Source organism: Neolamprologus multifasciatus, chromosome 23 (genome assembly GCF_963576455.1).
Source record: "Neolamprologus multifasciatus chromosome 23, fNeoMul1.2, whole genome shotgun sequence".
In the NCBI taxonomy this organism is placed as follows: domain Eukaryota; kingdom Metazoa; phylum Chordata; class Actinopteri; order Cichliformes; family Cichlidae; genus Neolamprologus; species Neolamprologus multifasciatus.
Genome location: NC_140460.1, coordinates 18,759,761 through 18,776,760, shown reverse-complemented (window position 1 = coordinate 18,776,760; position 17,000 = coordinate 18,759,761). Strand labels below are relative to the sequence as shown.

General features: G+C 39.8%; 1 protein-coding gene across 1 annotated transcript; it reads right to left on the bottom strand.

Moving 5' to 3' along the window:
• Positions 1-4,152: 4,152 nt before the first annotated feature.
• On the bottom strand, positions 4,153-14,163 carry LOC146491383 (protein NLRC3-like). Its single transcript, XM_085150152.1, has 7 exons — positions 12,905-14,163; positions 12,563-12,808; positions 12,266-12,372; positions 7,583-9,347; positions 7,334-7,507; positions 5,906-6,079; positions 4,153-4,455 (listed from the first exon to the last, which is right to left on the bottom strand). Exons 1-7 carry the CDS (start codon positions 12,991-12,993, stop codon positions 4,236-4,238), a joined length of 2,775 nt encoding a protein of 924 aa, XP_085006278.1. The 5' UTR covers positions 12,994-14,163; the 3' UTR covers positions 4,153-4,235.
• Between the last annotated feature and the right edge of the window lie 2,837 nt (positions 14,164-17,000).

Here is a 17,000-nt window from a genome sequence, read left to right as displayed (position 1 = left end):
GATGGTCCTGACTAAGAGTCAAGACTACACTACAATGAATTCAAACACCTGACTTTGTTAAAACTGCACAATAAAAATAAATATACTTCAAACAAGCGGCAGAAAACACCAAATGTTGATGAAATATTTCTTGACGCTGACATCTAATTTTCCACCAGCATACATGAGCTAAATACTGAAAGCCCTGATTCCAAACTTATCATTAATTCACTTCATGTGTTTAGTTGGAGCAAGTAAAAACATGATCAAGTGGAAGTGAAATAAAAACATGTAAGGTGAACCGCTCATGTTTGTTTCAGCGGTTTCTGAGTCTGTCTCTGTGTGGTTTGTCTTCTCATACGAGCAGGATGTCCGAGACTCAGCGCTGAACTGTTCTCATACGATCACTTCATGAACTTTAAATTCCTATAATACTGTTTAACGGTGATTTCTTCCATATTCTTTGCATGAATGGTGCTATTTGCACCAAAAATCTCTGACATATACTTTTAAGTTGTGTTGGTCATTACTAACCACTAAAGTCAAACCTGCATTCATGTGAATAAACACGTGACCTCGTCTTGAATGTAACACTAGTGTAGCTCAGATTAACCTTAATGTTGGTTTGTGCAGCAAACCTAAAATTCATCCTAATGACTGATTTTAATAAACGCCAGCTTAGATGTTGTAGGACCAACATTATTAAAAACCAGTTTGTGTTCCCTGTATTGGTTTTGTAGGATGCAGCTGACCTCACTTCTAACTTTTGGTAACAAAAAAAAAAAAAAACCCTAAACAAACAAAACTTTATTCGATTTCATCATTATAGCACACGGAGTCACTGCAGTGAAGGGGTCTGAATACTTTCTGGAATTATTGTGCAACTGTGGCTGTTGCTGTAACTGTCACTGTGACATTAAAGTGAAAACCCCCAACTCGCACAGAAACCCACACAGCCCAGCTGCTGCACAAAGGGAAGCTCTGATTGGCTGTTGACTTTCTTTTCTGTCCTAATAACTGCTGAGAACAGATCCATATCTGCTGCTGCTGCACCCCTCTATCTCATTCTTTACCACTGAGCGCTCCACCCACTCAGAGCTGAACTGACCCCATCTGACCCACCTGCTACATCATTTACTTTTTATTATTCATTTGCTTTGTGTTAATGACTGACAAGGTTTTGCTACATAAAATAAATCGATGACACAAAGCTTGTATTGAATCAACTGTTTTGGACGATTTCAAGCTTGATTTAAAAACCTGCAATGCTCCATAACATTTAATCCAACCATCAGAGCAGTGTTAGCAGCTTCAAATTAAGAAGCAATACTGATCATTACAGTTACTTTTTCTGGATGAAATTACATTTTGTGTGTGTGTTTGTGCATGGTGGTGAACCTAAAATATGTAATAAAAAAAAAACCTGAATTATACACATGAGACATTATCTATCCAAATAACTGAGCTTTAAAACTTCTAACTCTATATCTTTGTACTTTATATTTTTGAGCATGGAAACAAATAAAAAATCTTGTAGTCTAGACAGCAGGTGCTGCTTCTGGGCCAAGTTTAAATTTATTTCTGGATGACTTATAAGCATGACTAAACCTTTCCCACTGTCCTCTGCACTGTCTGCAGTCTGCAGCGTGATTGTATGTTGCAAAAGAGTCTTTACTTCCCTCCAGTGGTCACACTGAGTCATAACAAAGCTTATGTGTCTCACAAGATTATTGATTACTAAATGGATCATTCATCTCAAATCAACTCGACCATCTCGAATTTACATAAAAATGTTGTGATACAAAGTTTGAACATGTATAATGGTTGCTGACAAATTTTAGCTTCATAAATCCAATTGGTTTCAGGATATGCAACAATACTCGTATCGATATTGAACCGTTCGATACAGTGCTTTTGGTTCGGTACGCATATGTATCGAACAATACAACATTATTTATTTTATTTTATCAACTTTTCTTCTGACGATGCTGTCTGTGTTGAGCGCTCAGTGGATCTGTGTTCGACTACTCCGCCTAGGCTGCACTGTCGAGTGCAGATCCACTGAGCGCAGCGCAAGCTAGCAAGACAGAAGCTAAGCTCGTTGCAATGTGGCAACTGCCTCAACACTACCCGAAATTGAACCTCCCCCACCCTCATTCAGATCTGGTGTTTGGAACTATTTTGGTTTTTATGTGAAGTATGACCCTGATGGTAAGTGTGTCATGGACAAAAGTAAAACAGTATGTCGGATGTGCCACGCAATGCTCAATTACATTGGTGGGAACTAGTGCGTTAGCGCAGTTAGCTTGTTAACGTGTTGACGCCGTTGTTGTGGAAGTTTTCCATTTAAATAAAGCCTGCAGACGAGCGGTGAGCGGTAGCTAACATTCTTTAATCAAAACACACAAAGAACAGACAACCAAGCTTGTGGAGAGCCCACATGACCGCGGGGAAGACGGTCAGCAGAGTCTCTCTGAGCCTAGCATGGCTCTCAGTTAAATACCTTCTTCAGGAACAAAAGGCAGTACACAGCTTTTTCACACCTTAAGGTTCACACTCCCTTGCTACCTCCCAGAGTCCTCAAAGAGACAAAAGTTTCTTCCTGTGGAGCTGTCTGCTTCCCCCCAACTTCCTTACTAGACCCCCACCATTTGTCTTAATGTATGAGTGTGAGACTTGTTAAAATCCAGTGGCACCAAGGCATTATACAATAAAATAATGTGATTAATACATAAGTAAAAGAAATTCCTATACACCGTCCAGCCCCAAGCATGGGGCAATCCACGGTAACTTGTTAACGGGGATTTGCGGCGTTATGGCGTTAATGTCATTTTAACAAGATTAACGCTGACAACACTAGTGGGAACACAACGAATATGACTGCACATTTACGCCGACATCATCCTAGTGCAAAGACAAGTGGAAGCAGACAAAAACAACAAGCTCGCATGCTACAAACTTTACCCGAGTCATTTAGACAGCCGTTAGCACATGATTCTCCTTATGGGGACCTGATATGTTTAATATGCTGCTGAGAATATAGCCCAGAAGAAGCGTATAGTATAGCTTTTATTTTGGAAAGAGCCATTTCTCTGTAATAAACTCTCTTTTCCAAAGATGAGTGATTTTGCCTGACCTTTAAAAATATTTTTAAAGGTCCTGCACTCTTGAAGTTCCAGTGAAAGTTAAGCTAGTGACAGTTCCAGTTTTCTTTCAACTTCAATGCGGGATTGCACAAATATGACAAGTTGTACCACAAAAACAAAAATATCAATACATCCTGTCCAAAAAGAACAAAACACTGGAGTTTTTAGAAAAAACACTAATAATGATTATGGTTCAAGGACTGAACATTTATAATGATTACACTAAAAACATCAGTTTGGATTTAGTTTCTCTCTGGGTACTGCAGCCTTCTTCCACAGTCCAAAGACATGCAGTTAGTGGGGTTAGGTTAATTGGTGATTCTAAACTGCTCTTACATGTGATTGTGGGTGTGAATGATTGTCAGCCTCTCTGTGGTGGACCTGCAACAGACTGATGATGCATCCAGGGTAAATGGTAAATGGCCCGTATTTGTATAGCGCTTTACTTGGTCCCTAAGGACCCCAAAGCGCTTTACACTAAATTCAGTCATCCACGCATTCACACACACATTCACACACTGGCAAGCTACATCATAGCCACAGCCACCCTGGGGCACACTGAGAGAGGCGAGGCTGCCGGACACTGGTGCCACCGGGTCCTCTGACCACCACCAGTAGGCAACGGGTGAAGTGTCATGCTCAAAGACACAACGACCGAGACTGTCCGGTCGTTGTGACAGTAATTAATAATTAAAATCCCCTCTCGCCCCTGCGGGCGGTCTATCCTTCAAGCTTGGGTCCTCTACCCAAGCTCAGGAGCTAGAGCAGGTCAGCTGCTGATCGGAAGGTTGGTGATCCGATCCCTGGCTCCCCTAATTTGCATGCCAAATATCCTTGGGCAAGATACTGGGATCTGCTGGTGAGTCACCGCACCTAGTGCGCTGATTACCACTGTTACCTTCACCCTCCACATCTTCTCGAGCTCTTCTCTATGTGTATATATATGTGTATATATGCATACATATATATAGATTGATATCTAGATAAATAGATGGATAGATATCTCTATATACCAGGAAAAGGAAGAGGAGGAATTTTATATACACGGTTCTTTGAAAATAAAGTCTTGTGAACATGGTCTCTAAATATGAAATTATATATAACAAAAGACTAGTTCTTGTACTTGGTCTCAAGCTTGCAGTAGGGCTCTCCATACCTGAGCGTGTCCATTCTCCAGTGTGGATCATTCAGTCTAGCTGACAGCAGCTTCACTCCAGAGTCTCCTGGATGATTGTAGCTCAGATCCAGCTCTTTCAGATAAGAGGGGTTGGAGCTCAGAGCTGAGGCCAGTGAAACACAGCCTTCGCTTGTAATCATACATCCTGACAGCCTGCAGACACAAAACACAGCAGAAAACAGAAGCTCATTGTATAGTAAAAAGAAAAGTAACTTAGGAAGAGGTTAGATTTTTAGTTTTAAAGTCAACCCACTATTGTATCCAGTGTTTGAATGAATACAGTCCAAATATAAAAACGTTTCTATTGAGAAATAATTTCTAAAATACTGTCAAAGCTACTTTTAAACTCCCCTTGTTATTGAATTCAACTTTTATTTATATAGCACCAAATCACAACAACAGTCGCCTCAAGGCGCTTTATATTGTACAGTAGATTGTCCAATAATAGATACAGAGAAAAACCCAACAATCATATGACCCCCTATGAGCAAGCACTTTGGCGACAGTGGGAAGGAAAAACTCCCTTTTAACAGGAAGAAACCTCGGGCAGAACCAGGCTCAGGGAGGGGCGGCCATCTGCTGCGACCGGTTGGGGTGAAAGAAGAAAAACAGGATAAAGACATGCTGTGGAAGAGAGACAGCGATTAATAACAGATATGATTCAATGCAGAGAGGTCTATTAACACATAGTGAGTGAGAAAGGTGACTGGAAAGGAAAAACTCAATGCATCATGGGAATCCCCCGGCAGCCTACGTCTATTGCAGCATAACTAAGGGAGGATTCAGGGTCACCTGGTCCAGCCCTAACTATATGCTTTAGCAAAAAGGAAAGTTTTAAGCCTAATCTTAAAAGTAGAGATAGTGTCTGTCTCCTGAATCCAAACTGGAAGCTGGTTCCACAGAAGAGGGGCCTGAAAACTGAAGGCTCTCCCTCCCATTCTACTTTGAAATACTCTAGGAACAACAAGTAGGTCTGCAGTGTGAGAGCGGAGTGCTCTACTGGGGTGATATGGTACTACAAGGTCATTAAGATAAGATGGGGCCTGATTATTTAAGACCTTGTATGTGAGGAGCAGGATTTTGAATTCAATTCTGGATTTAACAGGAAGCCAATGAAGGGAAGCCAAAACAGGAGAAATATGCTCTCTCTTTCTAGTCCCTGTCAGTACTTTTGCTGCAGCATTTTGGATTAGCTGAAGGCTTTTCAGCGAGTTTTTAGGACATCCTGATAATAATGAATTACAGTTGTCCAGCCTGGAAGTAATAAATGCGTGAACTAGTGAACTAGTTATTACTACTCTACAAAACATGACATATAACATTTCCTGTTTTCAAGATTTCCAGCATTGTAATTGATTTGAGACATCAGTGGATATTTATATATCACGTTTTTATTTTTCTACAATTTGACTCATCATCAATTTTCAGACTTAAAATGTCTTTAGGATGTAATTACAGCTGTGTACAGGAAGTACATTTGAGTATTTCACCTGGACCCACAACACCGAATTATTTAAAAATTATTTTAATTGAGATGTTACACAAGCCCGACATTTTGGAAACATAGGTCTACTGTATTTGTTACCAGTTATAACTTGTTGACCTGAGTGTTTCCAGTTTGCACTGTGTCCTCTTCAGCGCAGCAGATAGCATCTTCACTCCTGAATCTTGCAGATCATTGTGGTTCAGGTCCAGCTCCCTCAGGCTAGAAGTCTGTGAGATGAGAACTGAGGACAGAACGTCACAGCTTCTCTGTGAGAGTTTGCAGTCACAGAGCCTGGACAGAAAATAATAAACATGAAAAACATTTAATTTGAAACGTAAATAAAGTGCCTCTATCAACCAGCAAAAGAAATCTTTAAGGGACCAAAGGATGGGAATTTCCAAAGTGTGCAGTTGTGGGAAATGCATCGAAAACATTTGATTTCATCAGCTAAACATTTGCTATCCATAGTGCAAAACCTGCAAGTCACCACAAATTCCTCTAGGTGTAACATGCTATACAAATCTAGGCTGTATATAATATAAATAATTAATAGAAAAATACTACGGGAGAATTCAGGGTGACCTTATCCAACCCTGACTTTAAGAACCAGGATGGTTTTTAAACCCAGTTGTGAAAGCAGAGAGAGAGTCCTCACAAATCCAAACTGGGAAATGGTTCCACAAAAGACGGGCCTACATATACATTCTCCAGCATTCTGGATCAATTGAAGGTGTTTCACTGAGCTTTCATAGCAATAAATGACAACAGTCCACTCCAGAAGTATTAAATGCATGAACTACTTTTTCAGCATCACTCTGAGCCAGGATGTTATTAATTTTAGAAAGATTGTACAAATGTATGAAAGCAGTCCTGCATTTTCCTAGCATTGTTCATAATTTCTTCAATCAGTGAAGACTAAGATGTCCTAGCTTTACAGAAGCATGTATATAGAGCAGCAAGCTCTTATTCCAGGATAAATGAAGATCTTTCTGGTTTCTTACAAGCACCAGAGTCCTACAAATTGAGGATATAACATTATTAACGACTCCTCTGTCGAAGTTTAGGCCCTGGTGCTACATTTAATCTGTCTATCTAAAATTGAGCTCCATCATGTAATGTGCTGGGATGTGCAAAAACGTCATACTCAAAAATCAATAGGAAATCAGCTATTTTGATTTTAAGGTGCAAGTTTGGCTGCATATTTTCTGAGTTCAATCCAAAGATATTGGTGATGTAAAGTTGTCTTTTTGTGAAACAGCATTTTTGGGGCAAATAAAACTTAAATATAGTTCGATCTGTCCCAAACATCACATGCTTCATAAGAATCCAAGCCTTGAGATATCTATGTCGCGATATTAGGTCACACATAGTGTCATCTCATGTAGATCGAATTTACATTAAAAGTTCCAACCATGATGTACAAAAGTAACTACAGCTTGTTTGGACATACACAAGGGCCCTATCATCTGTGCTTGCACCCTATTATTATTATTATTTAGTTTATCAAGTATTTAGAGCCCTCAGGCCTTTTAACTCTGTTCTGACCTGAGCGAATCCAGTCTGCAGTATGAACTCTTCAATCCAGCAGACAGTATCTTCACACCAGAATCTTGCACATTGTTGTTACTCAAATCCAGCTTCCTCAGATGAGATGAGTCACAGTTTAAAACTGAGGACAGAGCTTCACAGCTTCTCAGTGAAAGGTTACAGCCACTTAGTCTAAAGGGAAAATAACAGAGCAATGATTAGCTCTTCTAGTAAACTGAGTATCTCAATAAATATCTGTGTACTTACACAGCTTTCTTGGAGGCTTTGACGACTGGTAGCAGCCTCAGAAGAGCCCTTTCTGAAACATCATATTTCTTCAGCTCAAACACATCCAGATCCTTTTCTGATGACAGTAAGATGAAGACCACGGCTGACCACTCGTCAGGAGACAGTTCGTCTGTGTAGAGACGCCCTAAACTCAGGTTCCACTGGATTGTCTCTACTAGAGAACAATCATTCAGTTCATTCAGACAGTGAAAAAGATTGATAGTTTTCTCTGTAGGCAGATTCTCACAGAGCTTGTTCTCAATGTACCGGACTGTCTGTTTACTTGCTTTTGAGATACTTTCTGAATAAGTCACAAGGCCTCTGAGTAGAATCTGATTGGTTACCAGTGAAAGACCCAGCAGAAAGCGGAGAAATAAGTCCAGGTGCCCGTTTGGACTCTGTAAGGCCTCGTCCACAGCACATTGGTAGAAGTTTGTAGAAAAGGTTTCTTCTTTTTCCAGCAGATTCACTTCAAAGTTGATAACTGTCAGATGGGCATAAAGAGCAGCCAGAAACTCCTGAACACTCAGATGGATAAAGCAGAACACCTTGTCCTGGTACAGTCCTCTCTCCTCTTTAAAGATCTGTGTGAACACTCCTGAGTACACTGAGGCTGCTCTGATATTGATGTCACACTCTGTCAGGTCTGATTCATAGAAGATCAGGTTTCCTTTCTGCAGCTGATCAAAAGCCAGTTTTCCCAGAGACTCAATCATTTCCTTGTTTTCTGAACTCCAGTGTGGATCTGTCTCAGTCCCTTCATCATACTTGACCTTTTTCACTTTGGCCTGAACCACCAGAAAATGGATGTACATCTCAGTCAGGGTCTTGGGCAGCTCTTCTCCATCTCTGGTTTTCAGCACATCCTCCAGAACTGTAGCAGTGATCCAGCAGAAGATTGGGATGTGGCACATGATGTGGAGGCTTCGTGATGTCTTGATGCTGGAGATGATCCTACTGGCCTGTTCCTCATCTCTGAATCTTTTCTTAAAGTACTCCTCTTTCTGTTGGTCAGTAAATCCTCTGACCTCTGTCATCATACTAACACATTCAGGAGGGATTTGATTGGCTGCTGCAGGTCTTGTGGTTATCCAGAGGCGAGCAGAGGGAAACAGATGTCCCCTGATGAGGTTTGTCAGCAGCACATCCACTGAGGTCGACTCTGTAACATCAGTAAAGATCTCAGTGTTGTGGAAGTCCAAAGGAAGTCGACACTCGTCAAGACCGTCTAAGATGAACACAACCTGGAAGTCTTCAAAGCTGCAGATTCCTGCTTTTTTGGTTTCAGTAAAGAAACGATGCACAAGTTCTACCAAGCTGAACTTTTTTTCCTTCAACACATTGAGTTCTTTGAAAGTGATTGGAAATGTGAATTCAGTGTTTTGGTTGGTTTTGTCTTCAGCCCAGTCTAGAGTGAATTTCTGTGTTAAGACAGTTTTCCCAATGCCAGCCACTCCCTTTGTCAGCACTGTTCTGATCGGTTCATCTCTTCCAGTGGAGCCTTTGAAGATATCTTCTAATCTTATTGTTGTTTCTGGCTGGTGTATTTTATGGGATGCTGTTTCAATCTGTCTGACTTCATGTTCATCATTAACCTTTGTAGTCTTTTGTTCTGTGACATAGAGCTCTGTGTAGATCTGATTAAGAAATGTTGGGTTTCCTGCTTTAGTGATCCCCTCAAACACACACTGGAACTTCTTCTTTAGTTTGGACTTTAGTTTGCATTGACACTGAACAAAAGCAACTTAATACAGGAAAAAAAAAAATGAAATATGTAACAGTTAGTGAGCAATGAAAACATTATCAATGAATGTAATCAGTTCTACATTTACAGTGTCTTCTACGTTGAACTTTCTCAAGACCCCTCAGTTAGAAGATGTCCAGGAGACATTTTAGGCAGATATCTGAGACACATTAGTCATTATCAATACGCAGGACTGCTGCTCTGTTCAGAGCCTCTTCTTAATGGCTAGAGGTGGCAAAAGTAAAGAAGATCTTCACTTAAGGAAAAGTAGAGATACTTGTTTAAAAAATACTCTGGCAAAAGTTAAAGGACTGTGTCAACTTCTTCACTTCGGTAAAAGTGAAATCCTTGTGCTGTATTAATATAATAACAAAATAATATTAGTAAATGTGAATACAGACTTTTTAAAAAACCTTGCTTCCAAAGATAAACCAAAAAAATGAGTACAGTCAGAGGATAGTAAAATTTGGCAGGTGAGGGTGACTCTATAATTGATAGTATTATCATTTCTATTGAAAGCTCAAGAAGACTTTCTTTGTCTGCAGGTTTTGATCAGCTGACCTGCTGGTGCTGATCTGAGATTTACTGCTCTTTGTGGATTTACGCAACTGAGAGAAACAAGCCAATACTCCACAAACTATCTTGGCTGATTTCCATCCGTCAAACTGACAGTTTACTCTTTATACTTTCTTTACACTAGCCTGTATTCAGGTGACATAAAGGTTGAATTCAGTAACTCAGATAATTCATCTGTGGTACACTTGATGCAACCTAACTCTGACCATGAGCACCACACCCATTGTGCACCAGTCACGGTGCATTTCGTTTGAATTGTTATATACATTGTTATATACATTACCAACCACTTCAAATCTGCAGCCCACTTTAAATAAATAAATAGGAAATAAAACCCAAAAGTTGTCAGAAAAATAAATACATAAGTGCAGATACTGTCCCACCTCTGTTAATGTGAGAGTTGCTTACCCTGCTAAGCATAGACTGCCAATAAAGGAAGCATGTTTTCCACTTGTATACATGGCCTTATTCCTTTGGCCACTAACCAAAGCTAGCTGTTGATGGTAAGACTATCAACAATTTCACCCTAAGAATCAGTTTTCTCTTTACTACAACGAACTAGTATTGTGTCAACACCAATGCAGAAGCTGGACTGATTTGCTTATTATCTCAAGCTCCATAGTTCTCCATGAACAAGACCATCTAGTATTAGTGACTCCACTGATCCAGCAATTAATCTTTTGATACATATATCAAATCTATTGTTCCCCCATAGAATAATAGATTTTCTCAATGTTCCCCAGTACAAAACAAGACTTTGCCGGGGGGAAAGCAAAATGAAAACGCACCACTGAATCACTGAAACACAGACAAAGCTCTAACCCACCCTGCTAGACATTGACAGCATGTGAAGGTTAAGGCAAAAGAGGCTTTTGAAGCTAAATGGAGTTATAAAAAATGTGTTTTGTGTGGGTTTGTGTGTGTGTGTTTTTTTAACATAAACTGGAATTAAGGTAAAAATTGAAGTTTGGTTCTCACTAATTTATGTTGGGTTTTCCATCATTAAACTCTAGTGGACAAAATATGCTAGTGTTGTTGCTAGTCAGTCACAGATCATCTAACATATTTTTCAGACCATAAGGCACAGCGGATTATAAGGCGAATTAAGCAAAACAAAATAGTCAAACTTTACTCAACTCATTCTTCTTGTTTCCTCCACTTACGTACCATTGATTCATTAATGCTGAATTTTCCTGCAACTGCTCTATTCCCATTTTCTACTGTGTGACTGATAACCTTGAGTTTGAAATCTGCTTCAACAGCATGTCTCTTAACAAGTGCCATTTTGGGGTCCTTATACACACACAATACGGTAATATTATGTTGAAGCAAAGTACGTATTACTCCGTGAGGCTCCTGACTACAGTAGCTGTAACACTGACAATTTTGACAGATTTTTGAGGGCCGTGTACCTAGGGATGGGTACCGATATGGCACCGGTTCTGACATAAACGGTAGTAACCAGACCAAAAAGCAGCGCACATTTCGTTGCTTTATTTCAGTGCTTTATTTCAGTGCTTTTTTTCCCCCAGAGATGTCATACACTTTGGATTCTAGCCAATCATTTTACCTTTCCAAGGATAGTAGGCAGGCCCAGGTACGTACATTCTTTTAGAGCAGAGCTACAGATTAAAAATGCTCAAGGCGAAGCCGTCAAAAGTCTGGCCTGCAACAAGTGCTTTAAGGTGATACTGTGCAAAGGAAGTAACAACTCGAATCTGATGAAACACCTGGCGACCCATAGCATTTTCTTGAAAGCCGAGAAATGTATGCATTTGATAGCTTGCTGCAACACCTCACACCGAGCACATCTACTGCGGGTGTGGTGCCTGTTATCGGACCTGGAGTTAGCAACATCCCCCAAGAACCTGAAGAGGAGAGTTCTGGCCCCTAGCCCTGCCAGTGTGGCAGAAATTATGACGAATGATGATGGTAGCAGCAGACGTTCTTCTCTGGGTGAGTAGCTTAGCCGTATAGCTCCAGAGAAAGCTAATATGATTATCTTTTGCAAAAAAAACAAACAAAGCAAAACATGAGAGATTTTAGGACAAAGTTTGTGTTTTCCATTGTTTAAGCACCAGTTCCAACCAAAGGAGGTATATTGTATCAACAGAAAGGGCTATTTATTTTGCATAAAAAAGAGACTGCTAAAAATAAAAACATAAGAGGTTTTCGGACAAAGTTAAGCACCGGTTCGAGCACCAGAATAATGACTTGTTCAGGTTCAAATCAGGACGCTTCCCTTTGTTGTGGCTGTAATGTGATGTTTACCTCAGAGTCTGCTTATCAGGAACAAAAGAGGAAATAACATTTTTTTTAATATAAAGAAAAGGAACTGAAACAGGATGAAGCATGACTTACAGCACTGCTGTTCAACACCGGACAGATCATCTGCCGGGGCCCAGCCTGATCCTGATCCATGACATGTTTACAACCGAGGATCTGAAGACTGAGGAGAGATCATCCAATTTCAATGAATTATTTAACTGTGCATGGTTAATATCTCTATAAAGAAGTGTTTCATGTAAAGTCAGAAAGCAGATTTATGAGTCACACCTTTACTTCAGGCTTTTAATCACAGATGCTCTGTTGATTTACAGTTCTGTGGTTTTACTATTACTAGTATTTCAGTGACTTACTTTGAAGTCGCAGAGGATTCTTGTTCAGGTATGCTTGTTGTTTCAGGCATCAGTTCATGTTTAGATTCAGGTTCAAGTTTAGTACAGTCTTGTGTTTGATTCACTCCACAAAACAGTGAGGAGGACAAACTGGAAGGGAGGCGCTTTCGAGTAAAAAACACGTGTAACTCCAAGTACAAGTCAGTCGTTAGGGATCTGCAGCTGGGCCCAGGTCTGGCAGAATACAGTGTGTACCGCTGCTCTGAACTATAATGTCACACACACACACACAGCTTTGAGTGTGAAAAGTGCTGAGCTGTGACATGGAGAAGAGTCATGGACAGTTAGAGATGGTCATCTCACCTCTGAGCTTTGGTCTGGCTCTCATGTTCCCCACACAGAGTGGTTTTAGAGGAAGGGACTCCCTCCTCTCTGTCCTCACACTGACCCATGCTGCTGAATTCACATCCACATCAGCTCACACACACTTTCTACCTTCACCTGCAAAGGAAACACAAATCATTCATGCGCACATCAACTGAAATCCTCCTTTCCATCATGTGTGCTGTCCAAATATCAGCTGCTTCTTTTCTGCTTCATCTCAGTGTCCACTGAATGCAGTCAGACAGCAGTAAATACTGTCAGGGTGTTCAGGTGAAGCAAACTGATCCAAACTGATTCGATTAGGTGTGGAAACCACTCCAACCACTGCAGTAAGAAGAACAAAGGAATCACAGAAGTTTGCTTTGCTAACAAACAGGAAAACATGAAGTTGTCTAAGTAGAGATTTATGAGTTTGTCTGTCTGCAGTACTGTTGTGACCTTCACTTGTGAAGATGTTAATCAGTTGTTTAAACAGGACATGACATCTAGTTGGTGGCAGGAGATCGGACAGAACACAACTATCATTTGAACACAAATGATAGTAGCACTAAAAATCATCATAGACCTGCACTACACTTATTTTTTAAATCTACCAAAGTACACTATTTAGATTGAGAAAAGTTTATATAATTATTTAGCCTTGTTGTGCAAACAAGCCTGCATAACTTAATAAATGTAGAATTTGAAAAATAACAAACCTAAAAAGAAACACTAGGTACGAGATACATGAGTACCTATGATACGGTGATACTTTTGGTAAACAACCATTTGACTAACATGTCTGTCTCACCTGCTCTTGTTCCCTCTCTGTTCTGTCCTCGTTCTCCATCTCTGTTCCTCTCTCTCTCTCTCTGTTCCTCTCTCTCTCTCTGTTCCCCTCTCTCTCTCTGTTCCTCTCTCTCCCTCTCTGTTCCTCTCTCTCTCTCTCTGTTCCTCTCTCTCTCTCTGTTCCTCTCTCTCTCTCTCTGTTCCTCTCTCTCCCTCTCTGTTCTGTCCTCGTTCTCCATCTCTGTTCCTCTCTCTCTCTCTCTGTTCCTCTCTCTCTCTCTGTTCCTCTCTCTCCCTCTCTGTTCCTCTCTCTCCCTCTCTGTTCCTCTCTCTCCCTCTTTGTGCTGACAATCAAGCCAAACACCAACATCATCAAATATACAGTTGAAACCAGATATTTACATACTCTTCAGATAAAAAACACAAACACTTTTTTAATTGTAACATCAAATCAGACTAAATGTTTGGGTTTTTTTGACTGATAAATATAAAAAACATATTTGTTAAATTTGAGAGTAAAGAGAGAAACTATCTGCATTTCTTAATTGCAAATGGCACCAAACTGTACTCAAAATTGAGCCACACTTATGGAGGTCGACAATTCTTTTCCTGGTGTTTTGGTTGACATCTCTTGATTTTCCCATTTCAAAGAAACAGGCTTTGTGTTTTGCCTTATATGCATCCACAGGTGTGCCACCAATTTACTCACATGGACTCTACTAACCTATCAGAAGCTTCTCCAGCTCAGAATGGAATCGTCTGGAGTTTTCTTATTAATTAACAATAAACTTAGTGTATATGTACTCCTAAATTTGATGAAAGTGATAAAAAATAGACAGCTCTGTCTCTCTTTATTCTGACATTTAACTAATTCAAAAGATATTTCAATATTTATTTATCCAAAACAAAACAAGTTTACTCTAAATTGATGTTGTACAGTAAAAAAATGTTCTTGTGTTTTCCATAAAGTGTATGTAAATATCTGGTTTAAACTGTGAATATACTGCTGTGTATTGAAATTCCTCGTTTTGCATAGAAATATACTGAACAACATACAAAGCATAATAAATAAAATAACATCTACCTGAGTTTTTTCTTTGAAAGAAGCTGCTTATGTCCATTCTTGTATATCAGTACATTACTGAAACCGATTTATTTAGCCGTGGAGGGAAACAACTGAAAATATGAAATAAACACACATGTAAGCTAAGACTCTAAAAAAAACAGCATTGTTGTTGTTCGGCTTTTCATTTCGCCATTTGTTGATTCACTCGAAGAGCAAGTAACGTAATATGGGTCAAGTGATCAGTTTGATATCAATCTTTCGTGATGCACCGTCATATTTACATTATTTGTACAGTACGAATGATTTGCTTTGGTACCTGGTCAAACTTCAGTTCTCCTCTGTCTGCCTTGCTGTGCTTCTCCAACAGCAAACTGCAGGCAGCAGCTCCCCCCGCCCCCTCGCTCAGTCGCTTAGTGTCTGAGCTCGGATCATACCAATATTAGGGGGGATTTATGCACAGTCGTAAATTCCCACAGTGTGCACTATGTGCTTCGAATATTGTGTGTAGTTTTTTGTTTATACAGTTGTCAGCCATGCATCTAACTATGAAAAAATTACACTCCAAAAGACCCCGGGCTTCTGAAAAAACAACCCGGGTTTAAGCCCAGTAAGCCACCCCCCACTCCGCCACTGGGACTAATAAAGGTATATCAATTCAATTCAATTCAATGAACACAGCAATGAAACTAAACTAATAGAGTGAACATTAGTTTACAACATGACTCAAATTAAAGCTAAACAGTAAGAAAGCTAAATCCTAAAGTCTGAAATACTGAAAAGTTCCAGATGTTTTACCTTTACTTGGAGAAATGACTCTGTGTTGCTGTGAAAAACAGAAGCGACATTTACAGTAAAAACCGAGAAGAAAGGCTTTAATGATGACGACGTGAAATCCTTTAAAAAGTGATGCTTCCTGTTTGCATTTACTCTCACCAAAAGGGAAGTCCAGCAGCGTACAACTGACATCTGTACTGAATACAGCTACGGGATTCAGGACAGATGCACAGATTATGATCATTATATTAATTAATATATTATATGGAATATTAATATATTAATTAATATATTAATTAATTAATAATTAGTAGTATTATAAGAACAGATTACAGATGCTCAGGGGTCCCGTGACCAATAGAGGTTCTCCAAATTTACTGACAATAATGTAGCTTTGTAAGATTGTGAATATGTGCGTCCAGGTCCTTTTTTTATTTTTAGCTGAGTGCCACAGGAGGGTGGAACAGAGTAGAAATGAATGCTGTGTTTGATTTACAACCTGTGTCCTCATAAATGAAAAAGTCCCCTCATGGTTTGTGTTGAAGGAGTGTGTTACAATACGCTGAAAGGAATATTTAGTCTTTGCTGAAGTTACCAAAAAGGAAGGAATAAAATGAGATATTTGTCCTGAATCACCATGTATTAGTAGGCTTATATTTAAAAAATTTGCAGAAATACAAAATAACCAAAGGTACATGAACATCATATATTCCTTATTGAATGAACCATCCGTCCGTCCAAGAGAAATGCTCAGACTTCCCTCTTCCAGCCACCTGCCTCAGCTATTCTTTGTACACAAAGACGTTCCCAAACAAAGCCTGCCTTTGTCGCACTTATCAGGGCTGGAAGATTCAAGGTCCATCATTAGAGCTACTCCTCCAAACACCAAGAATCAAACACAGTAGTCGACCTGCAAAAATAAGAACCACCACCACCTTCATCTAGGGTGTCACCGCAGGTTCATCACTGTGGTGTATTATTTAATAAACCAAGGCCAAAATCACAGCCTGGAGCTATCTTAATCTAAAAAAGAAAAAGAAAAAAAAAGAATGTTTTGCTTCATGTCATTTATTTTTAAACCAAGATGTTGTTGACTGATGTTGATTGATCAGAAACACAACCTTTCCTGACTCCAGGAGTTCATCCATCGATCCAGAGGGACGCTAAAGGATCTTCACTAATAGAGAGGTCACAGATTCATGGAGTTTTGGCTCTACTCTCCTCATCCCATCTCTAAGACGGAGGTCAGCCACCCTTCAGATGAAGCTCGTTCTGACACACTGTGCTCACCTTCATCAGAATAGAGCACTACAGCAGCTTCATCACTGCAGGCGCTGATTAAGTTTATTTAAAGCCTTTTGTTGTCCACATTTTTCCTGTGCCACTTATCTATATCACCATGTTACACCCCGACATGATGCAGATAGTTTCAGAGAAACAAAAAAAAACAGACGAGTAAAAAAAAAG

What these genes read in the sequence shown, in the direction of transcription:
- LOC146491383 (XM_085150152.1), bottom strand. Translation starts at nt 12,993, where the DNA reads ATGGGTCAGTGTGAGGACAGAGAGGAGGGAGTCCCTTCCTCTAAAACC. An exon ending in GAATCCTCTGCGACTTCAAA is followed by an intron (nt 12,373 to 12,562) that starts GTAAGTCACTGA and finishes ATCTCTCCTCAG; the next exon opens with TCTTCAGATCCTCGGTTGTA. An exon ending in TGCAGACTGGATTCGCTCAG is followed by an intron (nt 6,080 to 7,333) that starts GTCAGAACAGAG and finishes TTTTCTGTCCAG; the next exon opens with GCTCTGTGACTGCAAACTCT.